The 16,891-nt window shown below is 41.0% G+C and overlaps 1 protein-coding gene across 1 annotated transcript in view; it reads left to right on the top strand.

The window, feature by feature from the left end:
- The window catches only part of EIF2AK4 (eukaryotic translation initiation factor 2 alpha kinase 4), a 53,724-nt gene that overhangs the window by 25,794 nt on the left and 11,039 nt on the right, over nt 1-16,891 (top strand). Inside the window, exons 18-27 of the mRNA XM_048484232.1 lie at nt 401-480; nt 1,642-1,743; nt 3,406-3,456; nt 4,037-4,273; nt 5,391-5,466; nt 6,647-6,768; nt 9,212-9,261; nt 12,890-13,058; nt 14,576-14,692; nt 16,419-16,484. Coding sequence (XP_048340189.1) covers nt 401-480; nt 1,642-1,743; nt 3,406-3,456; nt 4,037-4,273; nt 5,391-5,466; nt 6,647-6,768; nt 9,212-9,261; nt 12,890-13,058; nt 14,576-14,692; nt 16,419-16,484 — 1,070 coding nt within the window. The remainder of the gene's footprint in view (nt 1-400; nt 481-1,641; nt 1,744-3,405; nt 3,457-4,036; nt 4,274-5,390; nt 5,467-6,646; nt 6,769-9,211; nt 9,262-12,889; nt 13,059-14,575; nt 14,693-16,418; nt 16,485-16,891) is intronic.

Genomic DNA, 16,891 nt, shown 5'->3' with positions numbered 1-16,891 from the left:
TGGATGGGTGGAATGAAACAAGCTCAACCCATCAGGGCCTCGCTAGGTCCCTTTCTGGGTTGCAGTTCCCCCCTTCCCTCAGAATCCCAACCTCTAGTTCTGTAGCCCCAGTGTGGTCAGTTCTAATATCATGACACCACTACCCCTCACACTGCCATTTGGTAACAGATTAGAACAGCTCTGATTCCTCACTAGATAGCAAAGTGGATCTTAGTTGCTTGGAATATGAAATGAACAAGGTGAGAAAAATGTGTCCTGATATCAGCATTGGGGTAGGTATATTCTCAAAAGCAAACCAAGTGAGCTTATTTGGTTTCCAATGTAACAAATGAGAGAATTTTTTCTTACATTTTCATGTAGTTACCATGAAGTAGTTAGTAATTCAGTTTCATCCTTACAGGAAATTTAACAGGCATGGTTGGAACAGCTCTTTATGTGAGTCCAGAAGTCCAAGGAAATACTAAATCTACATATAATCAGGTAATAAATTAATACATGTGGAGCTACAGCATAGTGTTCATCTTCTTAACAAATATAATGAGTTGGGTCCCACTGCTCAGTTAAAGGTGGTATCTTTTTTTTGCCACAAATCATGTCCTTCTGGCAGAAGAGGCTCTTGTATTGGCAGGATTCTATTTGTGCCAGTGAGACACAGCACTCTTTGCTGATTGAAATAATAGGATATAACCCTATGCACACCAGGGTTTCCTTCCATTGCATCTCCTACCGTGTTTCCCCGAAAATAAGACAGTGTCTTATATTAATTTTTGCTCCCAAAGATGCGCTATGTCTTATTTTCAGGGGATGTCTTATTTTTCTGTGTTCTGTTCGTCGGGCATGCTTCCAAACAAAAACTTTGCTACGTCTTACTTTCGGGGGATGCCTTATATTTCGCACTTCAGCAAAACCTCTACTACATCTTATTTTCAGGGGATATCTTATATTCGGGGAAACAGGGTAGCTACCCATCCAGCACTCCTCCTGAAGTTTAGGGAGCCCTGCAGAATAACAGACACTTTGACATTGGAAGCTGCAGTTGGTGGGTGAACCTGTTATCCACCCTTTTGCATAAATACAAATGCCTTTAGTACATGTGGTGGGGGAGGGGTTGTCAAATTGCCTTCTGCTGATGCAAGAAGCTGTTTGGAACCTGGCTTCTGGAGTTCTGCATCAGTGCTTGCTTCTGGAGTGCTTCAAACCCCATACGGCACTGCAACCCCAAAAGGCCACTCCTGGGAGTCCTTCAGAGTGGCATGTGAAGCAACAGGACTGGGGTAGGGTATAGGCAGCCTTCCTCTACACTTTCTCTGTGTTCACCCAAGGGAGTCTTTGGACCCAATTCTTATATTAGGCATTATAGAAAAATGTACATTCAGCAGTTACAAAAATGCTGCTCAAATCCTGTGATACTGAAAATCCAAAAATTTGGCAAATTAATTTTTAAAAAAGCAACACTATGCTTTTTCAAGGTTATTTTTATGTGGCCAAAATCAGATAAAGTGATCGGCTGAGGAAAGGGAGATAGATTGCGGGGTTCAGAGCACAAGAAGCTAGACTGGGTAATAAAGTTACAAAACAACATTGGCATTAAAGCTGTTTGTATATCTTGGGATGACATTTTATTCAATCTTTCTCTCCTAGAAAGTGGACCTTTTTAGTTTGGGTATAATATTCTTTGAGATGTCCTACCATCCAATGAACACAGCATCAGAAAGGATCTTTGTCCTCAGTCAACTGAGACTTGTAAGTATGAAAATGTTCAATAGCAAAGAGAAAACTTTCTTATAACAAGCTTATAACCACTGTTTGCTTCGTGCATAGATCTTTCTGTGTACCCATTGTTAAACTCATTACAAGACTTTAGCACTCAAAACAAATATTTCTAGTTCTAGGTCAGATCTTCTTAATTACACTTTCCCAAAGGTTATGCATGTCCCAAGCCATATGGCTGAAGTCTTAGAACATAGATATTATTAACTACTAGCGGGGCCCGGCCACGCGTTGCTGTGTCTTATTGTGGTGAAATGGGAAAGGGACAGTAGCAGCAAATCAATTGCAGAGGCCAGCAGTACGTGCTCATGGAAACGTGCAGGCTGATACTGTGCGATGTCATTGATGTGTGTGACCCATCCTCCCTCACTTCTCTTCCCCTCCATTGCACCCCTCCCCTACCTACCTCCCCTTTCCCTTTGCTAGAGTGGGTGGGTCATATCCAGATGCTGTGACCCCTCCCTCTCCTCCCTTGCATGCCACCCCTCACTCTCTCCCCTCCCTAACTTCTGTTCCCTTGCATGCCTCCCCCTCCGTCCCTTCTCTCTCCCTCTGCTGAATATGTATGAGAGTAGGTGTGTTGTGTGGTAGTAGTGGGTGAGGCATGGAGAGTGAAAGGTACCTGTGTGTGAGGGGGGGAACCCCACCTGACGTCTCACACGGCAATGTGTGTATGTGTTTCACTTCCACTCGAGTTATGGCCTATGTACTGTTTTCACTGCTCATATCTGGCCATCTGAGCGAACATTCTAAGGGCACGAACATTCTAAGAGTGACAGTTACACACAGGCAGCTTCATGGCCTGGTGCGCCAGGAAAAAGATGTTTTACCTGGCTCAAGTGTGTTGTCTGACAACGGGAGGCACGTAAGAACACAGTCGGGGGGATGAGTAAGGGTCTGTGAAATTTTCAGAGCGTTTGGTCCAGCAGGTGCGGGGTTATCCTCGAAGCAACAAATGCATGGTTCCATTTTTATATATATAGATGGTTGTAATTGTTGTATACATTATTTTGGAGCAAAGAAAGCATGCATAAATACCCCAATGCTGTCTTTCTGTGTATCAAAAAATGTGCTGGTACTCTTGCTAGAGGCTGCAGAGAAGGTGACAGGGCAGCCAATAAATGATTGTGTCCTTTGATGTCATCACTAGGTATGATAAAGTCTATTATCTGCCTTGCCCCCTTAACTCCAGTCCCATTTGCCTCCTCCTTTGTTGGCCCCTTTGCAAAGAGGCCAAGCAGGAAGAGTTGCTGGTGTATTTGTGTATGCACACACAAGGGAACTGTTTTCTGCTCAATTTGAGCTGAAGTGGGGTGGGAAGAAAGAAAGAGCAACTCCATTTATTGCCCACTTTTTTGGTTTTTACTTGTAAAAAGACTGTAGTTCAATGCTTCACTAGACTTTGCATTATTGCATATGCCAGTGCATGGCCACTGCATGTCTCCGCTGCATCACACATGGATTCAGCATTGATTGGATGGAAGCGCAAAAAGCCATAAAGGAATAGTGGCTCCTGCAAATGCCACTAGTGATTTGAATGAAGTATGTGTTAATCTTTTAATCATTACTATAAGGCCAGAAATCCATGCAGGTATATTGTGGGCATGGCTGACTCTGTTGCACTTTATTTTTCAGCCCTCTATTGTATTTCCGGAAGACTTTGATGAATTGAAGAATGCAAAGCAGGTATTCTTATGCTTCTTAGTAATTGCTGTATTGGGTCCTAAAATGTAATCATTATTTTTCCTCTTTATTTCAAACGAATAATACATACCTTAGCAATTACAGTATGACACTTGAACAAAGGGAAAAGAATTCAGAAAGGAAAGATAATAAAGTACTAGTGCTGAAGTACATAGTATGAGTGACATTTGAAGGTTCTCATGGGGATTAAAAGTCTGCGGAGTTCATTGATAGAGCTCAGAAGATAAATGTATGCTGTGCTTTCAATCACATACCACCTGTGAGATACTCATGTTGACCTGAAATTGCTTACAGCTTGGTTACTGACAGATTTCGCTTTCCTGAATGAAGGAATCTGAATTTCATGAGGTGCTTAGCAGATATAGAGGGTAATGGCTTGGATCCACACACACAAGCACAGACACACTCTCCTCCTAATTTACCTCTTAGAAAGATCAAATGGAGGAGAGGAAAACTATGAAACGACATCCTGGACTCCTTAGAGGAAGGATAGGCAACCCTTCTCAAACTTTTAAAATATCTATTCATATATTAATTAAAAATACTTTGGTTTATTTTTTAGAAACTGGTTGTGGCCTGGCTGTTGAACCATGATCCTTCAAAACGTCCAACTGCTATGGAGTTGTTAAAAAGTGAACATCTCCCACCCCCACAGATGGAGGAATCTGAGCTTCATGAAGTGCTTCATCACACTTTAGCAAATGTGGATGGGAAAGCTTACCGGACGATGATGGGACAGATATTCTCACAACGCATTTCTCCTGCCATAGACTATGCCTATGATAGTGACATTCTTAAGGTTTGTTTGACATTAATATTGCCCACCATCCCCACAAAAGCCATAGCTGCTAGATTGTTTTTATAATGTAAATGAGGACTTCCTAGTTTGATTGATCCATGGTGCAGTTCAGTTTGCCTTGCAGTAGTTTCTGTTGTTATAGTAACCTGACCTTATATCTGTTTGTTTTTTGTGTATATCATCGCTCTCCTAATTATTTCTCCAAACACTAGAGCACAGTGCTTGTGAGTGAAACTCTTTGCTTCTGAGGAGATGTGCCCCAGGATGCCCCTTGTAATGACAATAACAAATTAATGTACATCTCCTCATAAGAGGCTAAAGTTGTCTGCTGAGTAGGTAACCTGGGACAGTGCATGTGAAGCATTTCACATGTTTTAAAAATCAGGTTGTATTGTTGTGACTACAAGTGACAGTACGGTCTTGTGCATCCACTTCACATATCATACCAAAGGCACAAAAGATGCAGCTATAACCATATGTGCCTTTTGTAGCCACACAAATGCAGGATAGGCTATGCAGTCTTTCTGATGCATTTTGTTTCTTCCATGTATGTGAAAACATTTCTGCGAAATCATGTTCATTGTCAAGTGCACACTACTAAGGCATATCTGCTTAGAAGTTTCTCATGCTTCCACATCTACTTTAGCACACACCTGGGAGTGTGAAAGCAGCATTTGGGATACAGCTATTATTTTTACTAGCAATTTTGGCAGGAAGTTTATCTTCTGAGACTGTAATGTGACTTCCTTGTGGATTGAGACCTGTTGTTTTTTTCCTGTGTTCCCTGGAGGTGGTTCTTCCCTGGAGGTAGTTCTTTCCCTAGAGGTGGTTCTTTCCATTGTGCTCCCATGGAACACAACTACCATATTCCTGAGCATAAACATTGATTTCCAAAAATGCTGTAAGAGCAAAGCTGTGAAAAAAAAACCCCAAAAGTTCAGACTTGGAGTTTAAATTCACATTCCAAATAATCACTGAAAAAATTAAATCTGTTCACCTATTTTTATGCCTTTTAGATTTGACAACTATAAACAGCATAATGTGTGTTTGGAATGTGGTGGTGTGGTTGCTCCTGTTCCCTGGTTATTAATGTTCCCTGATTAATCATTGGTTTCAGGGTAGTTTTTCAGTTCGATCTGCCAAGATTCAACAACACGTATGTGATACAGTTAGCCGGCTCTTTAAAAGGCATGGTATGTATGTCTATAGAATTCTGTTTAACTTCATTTAGTAGAAAATGAGCATTTCAATGCCCACCCCCACCCAGTGGTGGGACTCCAATAATTTAACAACCGGTTCCAGTGGTGGGATTCAAATTTAACAAATGGTTGTTTACAAGCACCATTTTAACAGCCGGTTCTGCCGAAGTGGTGCAAATCTGCTGAATCGTGCCACTGCCCCCACCACCTTAATAAAGTATAGCTGTGGGTTTGCAGAGACATTGACTCCTTTTTATTTTAGTCTCTGTCAAACTTACTTATGAATAATTACGAATAATTATGAATAATTCATTATAATTATAATTATGAATAATTCATCTTATCTGAATAATGTTAATTGAATAGTCCCGTACACTATTAAGCTTTTGAAAGCAATCCAAGAATGTTGTCTTTTATAGATCACACTGAGTACTGTAACTTCTCCACTACAGAATGTGTGATTGGGCAGGCCTATGATTGCCTGGACCTGACCTGGACAGCCCAGGCACTCTCGAAGCTAAGCAGGGTCAGTCCTAATCAGTACTTGACTGAGAGACCACCAAGGAATACCAGGGTTTCTACACAGAGGCAGACAATGACAAACCCCTCATAATATTTCTTTCCATGAAAACCATACAGAGTCACCATAAATCAGCTGCCACTTGATGACACTCCACCCCCTCGCCACACACACACAAGATCACCTATCCTAGATCTGTGGTTTGCTGCCAGCTGATTGGACTGGCTGGAGAATACATTTACCTGTGCTAGGATACTTAGGATGTTTTTCTTTTCTTGTACTGGGCTTTCAATTATAATTATGTTGATATTGAATAAAAGAAGCCTCATTGGGGCACTCTGGGTTGAGGGTGATACTTTCTTTAGCACAGGGCTCTTGTTAAAACCTAGAAAGATCATATGTATTTCCTTAATACCTCCCAATGCTCTATACTACGTTGGGAGCAGGTGGACTGACCTTCAGTGGAGTCTTGAAGCAGAGACTGGATGGCTGTCTTTTGGGAGGACTGTAGTTGCACTGTACTGATCAGGGGCTGGACTAGATGAATTCCAACACACTTTCCAACTCTCAATGGAAAAAAGTTTCCAAAGTTGTTTTTTTTTTCAAAAACTAAGATGTTCTATTTTTCAAATTAAGAATGTTGTTCTTGAACAGGAGCTGTCAAGTTGCACACTCCCCTGCTAATGCCGAGGAATAAAAAGCTGTATGAACACAATGAAGCTTCTTATTTGATGGATCACAGTGGAATGCTAGTGATGCTTCCTTATGATCTCAGGGTGAGTACTACTTGGGTCCTCACAGATGTCTAGATCTTTGTGTCCTCATTGATTTAAGGTTCATTGATTGTGATGTAGACAAGAGCTTGTGTGATAGTCTTCTTCAAAACTTTGTCATCTAAAAATACATGGAACTTACTTCGTTGTTTGCATTTGCCCCCATCCCCAAGTGTGGAAAGTTTCTAACTTTTGAGATTGGCTCATTATATCCATAGGAGCCATTCTCAGCATAAAAAGCCAGATTGATTGTTTTATCAGTTGTTTGATTGATTGTTTTATCTGCTTGACATATGGGTTAAAACATTTAAATGTCTGTGTGGCAGAACAGGTCTACTTTGTCCTGCAGGCTCTATTCCACCCAGCTCTCTCACAGGGGTTTCCAACTTCTCCTAGAAGGGCTTGTGTCTCTCTCTGGGGTACCTGCTGCCATCTCCTGACCTTTGTCAGAATGTCCCACTGGGGAGGGTCAGGACTTCCCAGCTTTCTTTACAACTCTGAGGCCTTGCCTCTGTGTCTCCTGATTCCCCACTCCTGGGCATCACAGGGACAATTTATGGCCTGGTGTGCCCCTGGAAGAATAGTTGCTTGCCAACTGCCAGCCTTTTCCTCTCCTGTGCCCCTTTCATAAAGTAGCATGTCCAAGATGGTGGAGATCTGTGTGGTACAGAGAACTGCTACCAGCATCCAATATTAAAAAAATATTTATTAAAAAGAAAATATTTACAAGCATATGTTTGGATTGCGCAGGGGATTCAAAATAAATAAGGGATAAGCACAATTGCTCTGTCCCTTCCTCAAATCTATACATACCCTTTCAGTTGTTAAAATAGGGTAGGCTCTTAAGCTTAGGATTTTACAGCTGTCTATAGATACTTTATTACCTGGAAGATGTCCTTCAGCTCCTTGGGTGAGCACATGGCCAAAATGGCTGCCTCTTCCAAACCTCAGGCAACAGCTCTACCCCCTCGATGGTCTCAGCTACAAGAGAGCTTCCTTCCTTGCTCCCAAGGGTTTTAGCAATTCCGAGTCCCCACCCCCTTAGAGCTGAACAGTCTGGGTCAAGGAAGCTTTTCTTTCTAGCTCCAGGTATCCTCTTCCTGAGGACTTTCTTTTCTGTTAATGTGGTGCCCAATATTTTATTACTAAATATCACGCCAACAGAGTGTTCTAAGTTCCTTTATTTGCAAATAGAAGGGAAACGTCCTTACATGGGCAGACTCTGCTTGCTTGTTACATGCACAGCATTTTCATTCCTTTTCCCCAAAACCACACCACACCGTCTCCGTTCTCCCATTGGTTAAGCGTACTTGGAGTTACAATTTTCCGATACGCCTCTTACACACTATTCCTTGATATGTGCCTCACACTCTCTAGTATGTACCTTAAAATAAAGGTTTTTGTCAGAGCAGGAGGAGAAGTTAATATGCATTAGCTCATTAAGCATGCTCAGTTAACACTACTTGCATAACTTTTGCCCTTTAGCCTATATATTCGACTCTAGCTAGCTTCGGACAGTTCTTATCTTATCCAACCACAACCATCCTCATGACTCATCTCCTTGCTCCTAGTTGAAAATTTTTCATTTACTATATTAAGATCTTCAAATCTGTGATACCTGCATGGGGAAGTGGGATGGGGGGGAGGCTTAACCCGTCCCATTCTCTCTCACTACCTATACTAGCATTTTTAAAAAGGTGGTTGGGCAGGGCTGAAAGCCTCCTGCCCAGAGGGGGAAAATGCTTAAATGTTTCCTTTAAACCTCAAGGGGAGAAAAGCCATTTCTTCACACCCTGATATTTTAAAAAGAGTAGTTTCATGTTCCATTTTCCTCTTATTATTTAGTGTGTAGTGATTTGGGGTATTGATCTATAAAATAACACTGGGGTACATAGTCTAAAACAGCAACAGTTTTAAGATTTTACTATATGTAGAGTATATTATTCAGTTAATCTACTATTCAGTTAATCTAGTGATTGGAGAATTTCCCAGGCCTAAAATCTGTGAACGGAATCCAGTAGCCCTTGAGGCTCCTGGCCAACCATAATAAATATTTTAAAAATCAGCTTTCAGGAGAAGATTTTCAGGTGGTGCGAAGAGCTTCAGAACAGAGGGGAAGGTAGGAATGTCTTTGTACCACAAATGCTTCTTTGGATCCAACTTTAATTCAGAATGAATGGCTGTTTCTAAGTCACCCAAAGCTTCCTGGTGAAAGAAACAATATTAGTTGTTTTGATATGAAACTTCTACCGTAGTTGCTTTGCCAGTTAGTACTGTTTTAAAATCCCAGAACAATGAACATCCAGGTTATAATAACAGCCTACCTATTTTTTTTGTTCTATGAAGTTATAAACTATGAAGTTATCATTACAAACTGACTTTTACATTTGTATTTCATAAATTTCTCAATATACACTCTGCTTTTTTTACCCTTTTATCTTTTCAGATTCCTTTTGCAAGATTTGTAGCTAGAAATAATATAACAAACTTGAAAAGGTAAGGAAATAGCTAAATTATTCCTCCTCCCAAATTCTGCTACCATGTGTGTAAATTTTGTAGTTTTTAAAATAAAATAGGGCTGGTGGAGAATAGGCAAGTTAGCTCCATGGTAAACAATCCATCCTCATAATAACAGTTGAACACATGAAGTTGCCTTATACAAAATTAGACCATTGGTCTGTCAAGGATGGTATTATCTATTATGATTGGCAGCAGATCTCCAGTGTCTGCGTTTAAGATCCCTTTTAGCTGGAGATGCTAGGGATTAAACATGGAACTTTATCACACAAAGCAGATATTCTATTCTGAATCATGACCCTGCCCAAGCATTATTGACATGCCGGAAGTCCCAAATTCAATTCCTAGCATATCCATAAGAACATAAGAACAAGCCAGCTGGATCAGACCAAAGTCCATCTAGTCCAGCTCTCTGCTACTCGCAGTGGCCCACCAGGTGCCTTTGGGAGCTCACATGTAGGATGTGAACGCAATGGCCTTCTGCGGCTGTTGCTCCCGATCACTTGGTCTGTTAAGGCATTTGCAATCTCAGATCAAAGAGGATCAAGATTGGTAGCCATAAATCGACTTCTCCTCCATAAATCTGTCCAAGCCCCTTTTAAAGCTATCCAGGTTAGTGGCCATCACCACCTCCTGTGGCAGCATATTCCAAACACCAATCTGCGTTGCGTGAAGAAGTGTTTCCTTTTATTAGTCCTAATTCTTCCCCCCAGCATTTTCAATGAATGCCCCCTGGTTCTAGTATTGTGAGAAAGAGAGAAAATTTTCTCTCTGTCAACATTTTCTACCCCATGCATAATTTTGTAGACTTCAATCATATCCCCCCTCAGCCGCCTCCTCTCCAAACTAAAGAGTCCCAAACGCTGCAGCCTCTCCTCATAGGGAAGGTGCTCCAGTCCCTCAGTCATCCTTGTTGCCCTTCTCTGCACTTTTTTCTATCTCCTCCAATATCTAGCCTTTTTTGAGATCACGGTGACCAGAACTGGACACAGTACTCCAGAAGTCTTGATGCTTCCACTGCTATATATAAGGGCATGACAATCTTTGCAGTTTTATTATCAATTCCTTTTCTAATGATCCCCAGCATAGAGTTTGCCTTTTTCACAGCTGCCATGCATTGAGTTGACATTCCCATGGAACTATCTTCAGGCAGCCTAAATCCCTTTCCTGGTCTGTGACTGATATAGCACTGACCCCTGCTTAAGCGTGTATGTGAAGTTTGGATTTTTTGCCCCTATGTGCATCACTTTACATTTTTTTGGTACATTAGACTGCATTTGCCATTTCTGAGCCCACTCACCTAATTTTATCAAGGTCCGCTTGGATCGCCACTTAATCCTTTGTGGTTCTCACCACCCTACATAATTTGGTATCATCTGCAAACTTGGCCACCGCGCTACCCACCCCTACTTCCAGGTCATTTATGAATAGGTTAAAGAGCACTGGTCCCAAAACGGATCCTTGGGGGGGACACCACTCCCGACATCTCTCCATTGTGAGAACTTCCCATTTACACCCACTCTTTTCCTGTTTCTCAACCAGTTTTTTAATCCCATAGGAGGACTTCCCCTCTTATTCCTTCATTGCTGAGTTTTCTCAACAGTCTCTGGTGAGGAACTTTGTCAAAAGCCTTTTGGAAATCCAAGTAGACAATGTCCCCCGGTTCACCCCTGTCCACATGCCTGTTTACACCCTCAAAGAACTCTAGTAAGTTTGTAAGACTGGGCTTGCCTCTGCAAAAGCCATGCTGACTCTTTCTCAGCAGGTCTTGCTTTTCTACATGTTTTATAATGTTATCTTTAATGATAAAGTCTACTAATTTACCAGGAACAGATGTCAAACTGACTGGCCTGTAATTTCCCGGGTCCCCCCTAGATCCTTTCTTAAAGATTGGTGTGACATTGGCCATCTTCCAGTCTTCAGGGATGGAGCCTGATTTCAGGGATAAGTTGCATATTAAAGTGAGAAGATCAGCAATTTCATGCTTGAGCTCTTTAAGAACTCTTGGGTGAATGCAATCTGGGCCAGGGGATTTGGTAACATTTAGGTTATCAATGGCTGCCAGAACTTCTTCCTTGTCTACCACTATCTTCGCTAGTTCCTCGGATTCGCCTCCTAAGAAGCTTGGTTCAGGTGCAGGAATGTTCCTCACCTCCTCTTGGGTGAAGACAGATGCAAAGAATTCATTCAGCTTCTCTGCAATCTCCCTGCCATCTTTTAGCACACCCTTTGTTCCTTTGTCATCTAACGGGCCTACCGCTTCCCTTGCTGGCTTCCTGCTTTTGATGTACTTGAAGAACTGTTTGTTGCTGGTCTTGATGTTCGCAGCCATGCGTTCCTCATAATCCTTTTTTGCCTCCCTTAACAGCTAACTTGCTTCTCTTTTGCCACCATTTGTGTTCCCTCTCATATTCTTCATCAGCCAAACTGGACTTCCATTTTCTAAAAGACATTTTCTTTTTTCTGATAATTTCCTCTTTTTTTTTAAATTTTTTTTATTGTATCATTTGAATTTTACAATTAATGATAATAATTTCTTTCTTCATACATTTTCAAACAATACATTTTCCCCCTTTTCTCCCACCCCCCATTGCTTCTTCTTAGTTTTTTCACACAAACAGCAGTAAGTTCATTCTTTGTAGCCTCTTCTCCCATTTTTCTTCGATGACTCGAACTTCTTTCATCCAGTCCACGTATATTATCCATATTTTTCTGATAATTTCCTCAACCTCTCTTGTTAACCATGGTGGCTTTCTTTTGGACTGGGTGCTGCCTTTTCTAACCTGTGGAACACATTCCAGCTGAGCTTTTATTACTGTGTTTTTAAATAACCTCCAAGCATCCTGGACAGTTTTGACTCTCTTGATTTTCCCTTTCAGCTTCCTGCGCACTATCCCCCTCATCTTTGAGAAATTTCTCTTTCTGAAGGCGAATGTAACTACATTAGTAGTTGCCACTTGTTCGCATGCTGAGATACTGAATCTGACAGCATTGTGGTCGCTGTTCCCTATCGGCTCAACAACACTGACTTCCTGCACCAGGTCCTGGGTCCCACATAGAATTAGATCTAGGATCACCTCTCCCCTGGTTGGTTCCACAACCATCTGCTCTAAGCCACAGTCATTTAGCATATCCAGGAATGCTCTCTCCTTACTATGACCTGAACATGCATTTTTCCAGTTTATATGGGGATAGTTAAAATCACCCATTACCACTACATTTTTGTTTTTGTTGGCCTCTCTAATTTCTTTTTCCATCTCAGAATCCTCTTGTGCACTTTGGTCAGGGGGACGATAATATATTCCTAATATTAAACTGTCCCTCACACCTGGTATTGATATCCAGTTGTAACAGGAGTCTCAGAGATCAATACTGAGAAATATTCCTGCCCTAATGTCCTGGAAAACCATTCACTGTGACAACCTGGGGAAAAAACTGAAAAGGCTTGACTTTTAAAAAGCAAAATAGTGTTGTATACATTTCAGTTTTCCTCAATTTCTGAGTTTCTTCAACAAGGCTTCAGTATTTTTGTAGACAGGACTGGGCTAAATGAACCAATGTGTAGTTCATAGAAGTCAGATTCAGATGTTATATTTTTCTTCTCTAGATACTGCATTGAGAGAGTTTTCAGGCCTCGGAAATTAGATCGTTGTCACCCAAGAGAGCTCTTAGAATGTGCGTTTGATATCATCACTCCTGCTGGCAACAGTTTTTTACCTATCGCAGAAACAATCTACACAATTTATGAAATCATCCAGGAATTTCCTGTGCTTCAGGTTGGTTTTCTTCTGCCTTATCACTTTCAACATGCTTGAGATATTCTTTAAAGGGACCAGCCTTTCTCATGCTGTGGCCTATACTGTCTTTTCAGGTAATAACAGAAATATCCAAAAAACCTCTCACAATTAAAGTAAAAAAATCAGCACTCTTGGATTTTCCTCACTCCTTTACTCATTTAATAGATTTCTGCAAAAATAAAGATCAAGTTGGGGGTAGGGCAGCAGACATTTTCACCTTTGGGTATACAAGGGAAACATTTCAGATTTCTTACAATAAGGATGTTCCTTAAACATTCTTTCTGAAGCCTTGAAGTGACATTAGTAGGATTGATAACTGATTGGTCAGAGATCTGGGAAACTATATTTGTGCAAATGGCTGAACACATGGCTACAGTCCAACAGAACACTTATTAAACATTCAGCTACATTTTCATCTTTTGACCATTTAGATTGAAACACCACAATGAATAAGTTTTGAAAAGTATTGGTTTATATCCAAGGCAGTGGTGTAGTGCCAATGGGGGGGCGATGCCCCAAGCGCGCGCCACAACAGGGGTGTGGCCACAGGGCATGCGCATGCCCCAGGTGCAGTTTCCCCTCACTCTGCCCCTGATCCAAGGAATTACTAATGGAACACTAATTTCTGGGCCCTCCCCAATATCTTTTGTCCCCTGGAAAGGCTGAAAATCCTTTTCTTGGAAGAATTTCTACAGATGGAAAAAGAACCAGTTTTCACCAGTTATCCCTTGCCTACTGCAGACGTTCTGTTCTTCCCTTGTGCTGTTGGTGTGGGTCCCCTGTCCTCCTTGGGGATATTTTGCATTGCAGTAGGAAGGGGAATCATGAAAGTCATATTCTGCTGATGGAAGAAGTCTAGCAGTGGAAATTTCCATCAGTATCCCAAGTCATTATTTCTTGAGTCGTAGGACTTACATGGCCAAATTGCCAAGTGGATCATGGAAAGGGTTGCAGTAAGGAGGAGGAGGAGCTGAATTCTCCTCTCAGACTCTTGTCAGCCCAGAAGCCTCTGGGGCAGAGAGGAAAGTGGGAGAAATCTGTGAGCTTCTATCAGTAGTTTGTTAGATGCAAGTCCTTACTGTTACCACAAGTGATAGTTTGAATGAGATCTGAACAGCTTCTTAGCCTTGTGCAAGGACCTTGCACTAGCCCAGATTTTTTTCAGGGCATATTTTAAACTATTTTTGAAACTCCTCTGAGGGTCGAAATCTGATTGTCAGGGGTTTGTGTGTTCATGTGTGAAAGAAACCTAAAGCTCCCCCCGCTCCTCGGGCACAGCAAAATTGGCTGTGGCTCTTTGGAATGTTGTGGCTACATTGTGGCTAAGGAATGTTTAAAATACAGTTTTGTTCCCAAATACTGGTACTGATATTGTCAAACAGACTTTTAAATACTAGAAGTAGTACCACATTAGAACAAGTGACTATTGAGTTTTGGAACCCCAAATGAATTATAAGCAGGCATAACATAAATAAACTCTTGACTCTTCATTTTAGGAAAGAAACTATAGTATCTTCTTGAATCACACGGCCTTATTGAAAGCTATCCTTCTACACTGTGGAATACCTGAAGATAAACTCAACCAAGTATACACCATTCTGTATGATGCTGTGGTAAGCTGTAACAAAAAAAACCTGTAGCAAGGCTGTTTCCACATTTAAAGAGCTGACAAAAAGAAGAGTTAACTACTGAGCAGAATAGAGCAGAATATACTTTAAATTCACTTTAAAGAGTTAAATACTGAGTAGAATACACTCAAAGACACTTCGGCCAAATTACCATAGTTAAGCATCCTTTTTCTGATACAGTTTGTTTATTCAGTACATTTTTAGTGAGAGCTTAGGCTATGTTGGTCTTGTCTGCTCCATTTTACCCCAACAACAATTTTCTGAGGTAGGATAGGCTGAGAGAGAGAATGACAAGCCCAAGATCACGCAAATATCTTCAGAGCACATGAGTTATCCAGGAAAGTTTGGAATTGTCCCATTACTGCTCTGTCATGAACCTTCCCCGGAAAGGCAAACTGGAGACTGGGCAATAACTGGCCAGATCACTTTTCCATAGGGATTTTTTTTGTTTTGTTTTTAAGCACATTTTCAAGTGGGCTAGGGGAGTCAATGACTGATTTATGATAGACATCAATGACTGATTTATGATTGACATCAATGAATGATTTATGATAGACATCAATGCAGAGGTGTAGCTGGGCCAAACTGCGCCTGGTGTGCAGTGTGTTTTTTCTGCCCCCCATGCCCCCCCCCCTGCGGCACACACACCCCACACCCCTTCCCATGCAGCTGTTTTCCATCTCAAGGACAGGAGTGGTCGACAAGGGGCAGCTATTTGTGAGGGACTGTTATGTTCTCACATAACTATACTCTGTCTCACAAAAAGATGTTAGTAGATTGTATATTCCTTCACCACTGAACTTAACATGCTGGACCTTCTTCGTTGTAGAATGCTCTTCTTGGGTCCTAGTGCCTGCTTAGCCTTGCTCCCACCATCCATTTGAAAGTGTCATGATAGTTTTTCAATGAACTATAAATGCTCTTGTAACAAAGTATCAGGTTCAGTAATGCACAAAATAATGGTTTTGAGTGCATAAAATGAATAATTCTCATTCGTTTGGGGCTATATTCTAATGCAGAAGCATACAATTTTCTCATCCTCTGCACATCAACTGACCATACTAACATCTTTATCTGAGACCGGATATAGTAATATGGAAGTACCTTTGAAAGCATGACTCTTCTCTGATACATTTATTATTACTACTAACGCTAGACTAAATTATACAGCAGAAAAAGCCACAACCACAAGTATATAATGTTGAAGAGTTTATGAAAATAACATAGTCCTCCATATTCTTTACTTGACCTGCTACCTTGTTGTGACTGCTCTTTAATATGAAGAGGCTAAAAAAAGATGGAGGTATCCCCATGGATCATAGTGCACTTTGACAGCATCATGTTAGTTATTCCAAGAATGAACTGAAGGTAGCTCTAACATATTCACAGGCCATAGCATTCAAGCCTGCTGTTGACTTTGAGAAGTTTTAGAGCTTCACAGTGAGATCAGAACAGTGATAATGTACAGCTTTCTTTTCAACTAGGCTTTTATAAAGATCACTTTTTTTGGTGTGTGTTACTATTCATAGCAACCAAGCTTAATCATTGTCTCTAAAGAGGCAAACAGGAACTTGGCAGTTTGCCAACCTTGCAATATTTTTCTTTCTACAACGACTTAATATTGAAGAAGGAGTCATTTAAGGATCTGGGTACTACGTGTGTGAGCTGGGAATAAAAACAAAATAATCTGTATCATTGTGTTTTGTTGCAGACGGAAAAACTAACAAAAAGAGAAGTAGAAGCCAAGTTCTGCAATATTTCTCTGTCTCCAAATAGTGTAAGTAATTGGACACCTCATTTACTGGCTATGTTTCACTGTGTGTTAGATCTCTTTGCTTTCTTAAGCCTTCCCATGGGGGCTTGAGAGGGACCAAGTGCTCTTCTTAAAGCTTACTAGATATTTGCTTGTATTAACAGACAGAGCACAGTATCAGCAGGAATTAAAAGCTGCTTGCATGAACAAACAATTTTTATTTAGTGTCTAAGAATGCAAGATAACTTTAGACAGAGACAAAACTTTGACTGCAAGCTTACAGATGTCTGTTACCATCACACATATAGGAGATGGTGTGCCCTGGGGAAACCTTTCCTTCCTTCCCAATACATGTCTACTGCTTCTAGCAGTTCATTTATATTTTGGAAAATGCAAAAACATATTAAATGGCAGATACTATTGCTTTCTCT

Source organism: Sphaerodactylus townsendi, linkage group LG02 (genome assembly GCF_021028975.2).
Source record: "Sphaerodactylus townsendi isolate TG3544 linkage group LG02, MPM_Stown_v2.3, whole genome shotgun sequence".
In the NCBI taxonomy this organism is placed as follows: Eukaryota; Metazoa; Chordata; class Lepidosauria; order Squamata; family Sphaerodactylidae; genus Sphaerodactylus; species Sphaerodactylus townsendi.
This window is presented reverse-complemented; position numbering and strand designations above follow the sequence as displayed.